The sequence below is a fragment of the Morus notabilis genome, unplaced genomic scaffold (genome assembly GCF_000414095.1).
Source record: "Morus notabilis unplaced genomic scaffold, ASM41409v2 Scaffold19, whole genome shotgun sequence".
Classification (NCBI taxonomy): domain Eukaryota; kingdom Viridiplantae; phylum Streptophyta; class Magnoliopsida; order Rosales; family Moraceae; genus Morus; species Morus notabilis.
The window spans coordinates 536,449-539,312 of NW_010360880.1; the positions used below are offsets into that span (position 1 = coordinate 536,449).

Sequence of the window (2,864 nt, forward strand, 5' to 3'; positions counted from 1 at the left end):
ATTCATCCTCAATTTTATAAAATGAGAAATGTTAATATAATTCTTTATGTTACTTTATGTATTCATTATTTGACATAAAAATATTAATAAAATAATAAAATTTATGTATTAAATAATAAATACGGAGAGTAAAAAAAAGATAATAGAACGAAATTCGCATTTGTTTTTAAAATTCTTTGAAAAAGGGAGAAAAAAAAAAGAGAGTCAGCAAATCCTTTTGTGACGTACCTTCTTTAAGTTCCAAATCCCGTTAGGCCTCGATCCATCTGATAACACCACCCCCAACCCCTTCCTTCCCTGTTCTCTTTCCCAATGAAATAGAGGAAGAGATTATCTGTGCCTGTGGATAGGTCAAAATAACAAAACAAACACTATAAGAGAGAGAGCGAGAGAGAGCGAGAGAGAGAGAGAGAGAGAGAGAGAGAGAGAGAGGAGGAGTGAAGTTCAAGTCTCCTAAGCACAGCTTTTTCTTTACACAAAAAACAGCAAAGCTCTGAGCTTTTTATCTTATCCCCTTTGCCTTCTCTTTGTTAAAAATGTCTTGCGTGCTATTCTATTATCAATCCCTCTGAGCTAGGCATTCCAAAAACCAAAAAAAAAAAAAAAACAAAACAAAACAAAAAACAAAAGAAAAACTCTCAAATCTCTTCCATGGAGTTCGACCTCGAAAACCCACTTACAGATTCCGACGACCTTTACTCCGACTCCGTCGCTTCTCTTTTTCTCGTCGAGTCCGATCACATGCCTTCCGACAATTACTTCTCCAGCCTCCAAGCCGGCGATTTTGATGTTCTTGTTAGACGAGAAGCCATTTCTTCAATCTCACAGGTAAAATATAAAAGAAAAAGAAAACTGCTTATATGTTTTCTCAGAAAACAGAGTTTTTTTTTTTCGTTTGTTGTTAACTTATTTAAGGTTATGTTTGCAGTTCTCATGTAACTTCGATCCTTTCTTATCGTACCTGGCAGTAAATTACCTTGATCGGTTCTTGTCCTCCCATGGAATGCTGGTATATATAAGTATATAGTATTATAAATATTCTTGTCTTTGTTCTTAAAGACGAAACATAATTTTAAGCCAAAGGAAGGGCCTTTCCTAAATAGTTTGCAAACTATTTTTGGGTTTAACACTTTTTGAGATCTAAATCATACTTTGCTTATATAACAGCAGCCAAAGCAATGGGTTATAAAGCTTCTTTCAATCTCTTGCGTTTCTTTGGCTGCCAAAATGAAGGACACAGAATTCTCTCTCACTGATTTCCAGGTCAAACTAAAAAAATTCTCTTTTTTGTTATTCCATCCAAAATGTTACTCGAAATTATTAACTTGTGTCTGTTGTATAGGCTGATGGTGGTATAATATTTGACACACAAACAATAGGAAGAATGGAGGCACTAATCTTGGGAGCCCTTAAATGGAGAATGCGTTCAATTACTCCCTTCTCTTTCATTCCATTTTTCATTTCTTTATTCAAACTTCAAGACCCACCATTGTGGCAAGCTCTTAAGGCTAGAGCTATTCATATTATCTTCAAATCTCAAAATGGTATAATACCCAGATGACAAAAATGGCATTAGAACTCGAATTTTAATTTCTTTTTGTCCTGTAAATTAAGTTTACAAATTCTTGTTCTTGGTCTGCAGATATTAACTTCTTGGTTTATAAGCCCTCAATACTCGCTGCATCAGCGCTTCTCTGTGCTTCTCATGAGCTGTTTCCTCTACAATATCCATGCTTTAGAAAAGCAATTTCCAACTGCCCATGTGTAAACAAAGTAAATACCATTAGCATTTTTTCTACTTTTCTTGTATTTTTTTGTACTTTATTACTATTTTTTTTTTATTATTATCAGTGCAGCATAACATAAGTAATGTTTGACTGGATTTCCGAAAGTATCTTTTGCTTCTGAGAATCTAATTTAACGCAAAAGATTTTATTTATTTATTTATTTTTTTGGTTTTGTCACTGTTTTTAGGAAAACATATCCAAGTGTTTCAACGCAATGCAAGATGTATTGTTGGAGGAGTACGAGCCTTTATACGGCGTCATTTCAAGCTCGGTGACACCGGTCAACGTGCTTGACCAGCGCTTTTCGAGCTCAGAAAGTGGCAATGGCACCACATCGCTACGATTAGAGAGGGACATGATCAAGTTCTTGGAGGAAAATCAATCATTAATACGATAATCGAACGGTCCAGGTTTCTCAGATCAGGCAGTTCTGATAAGACTGATTGAACAGGTTATCAGTTATCCCTTTTGGTCCATTTGAGAGTGACAATAGCTTTTTAGCTTATTATCTAGCTTGGGCTACTGCAACGTAAACAAAAGAAATGCCAAAAAAAAAAAAAAAAGTAATAGTAAAAAAAAAAAAAAAAGATGATGACGAGGAAGAAAGATGAGGAGAAGTTGGTATCTGATGGACCAAGTCACTGTTACTGTTAGAGGGTCTCAGTGCGGCTTATATAACACAGTTTTATTGACTGGCTAAGAAAATAAGTGGAAAAAAGAAAAAAGAAAAAAAGAGGAGGAATTATTTATTAATTTATTTTGTTTCTTTTTGTTTCGTTTAGGAACCAAACAACGACAAAACATAACTTTGAATTGTAGGGCTGAAATTTTTGTGTGTTTCTTCTAATGGGTTTTAGCCTTGGTGGTGTCGCTTTGTTTCTGGCAGGGGAATAAAAATAGTAATAGTATAAATAAATAAAAACGGTAATTGTCTTGGTAGATAAAAAGAAATTTTCTCACGCTTGGACCTTGGTTTATTAAGGAAACGTTGTATTGGCGGGAATAAGGGAATGGCAGATTACATTTTTGCCCCTGTTTGAACCTCCCTTTTCTTCTCATCTAAACTGATGGGGGCAG

The 2,864-nt window shown here is 34.8% G+C and overlaps 1 protein-coding gene across 2 annotated transcripts; it reads left to right on the forward strand.

Annotated features, from left to right (window-relative positions):
• Nucleotides 1-293: 293 nt before the first annotated feature.
• LOC21405038 (putative cyclin-D6-1) lies at nucleotides 294-2,351 on the forward strand. 2 transcript variants are annotated; one of them, XM_024165243.1, is made up of 6 exons: nucleotides 294-828; nucleotides 929-1,009; nucleotides 1,168-1,263; nucleotides 1,343-1,544; nucleotides 1,643-1,773; nucleotides 1,975-2,351. In XM_024165243.1, the coding sequence occupies exons 1-6, from the start codon at nucleotides 652-654 to the stop codon at nucleotides 2,182-2,184; spliced, it is 897 nt and encodes a 298-aa protein (XP_024021011.1). In that variant the 5' UTR covers nucleotides 294-651; the 3' UTR covers nucleotides 2,185-2,351. The 2 variants fall into 2 exon arrangements, with proteins under 2 accessions (XP_024021011.1, XP_024021012.1); XM_024165244.1 differs by having other exon boundaries at nucleotides 1,171-1,263.
• Nucleotides 2,352-2,864: the final 513 nt, after the last annotated feature.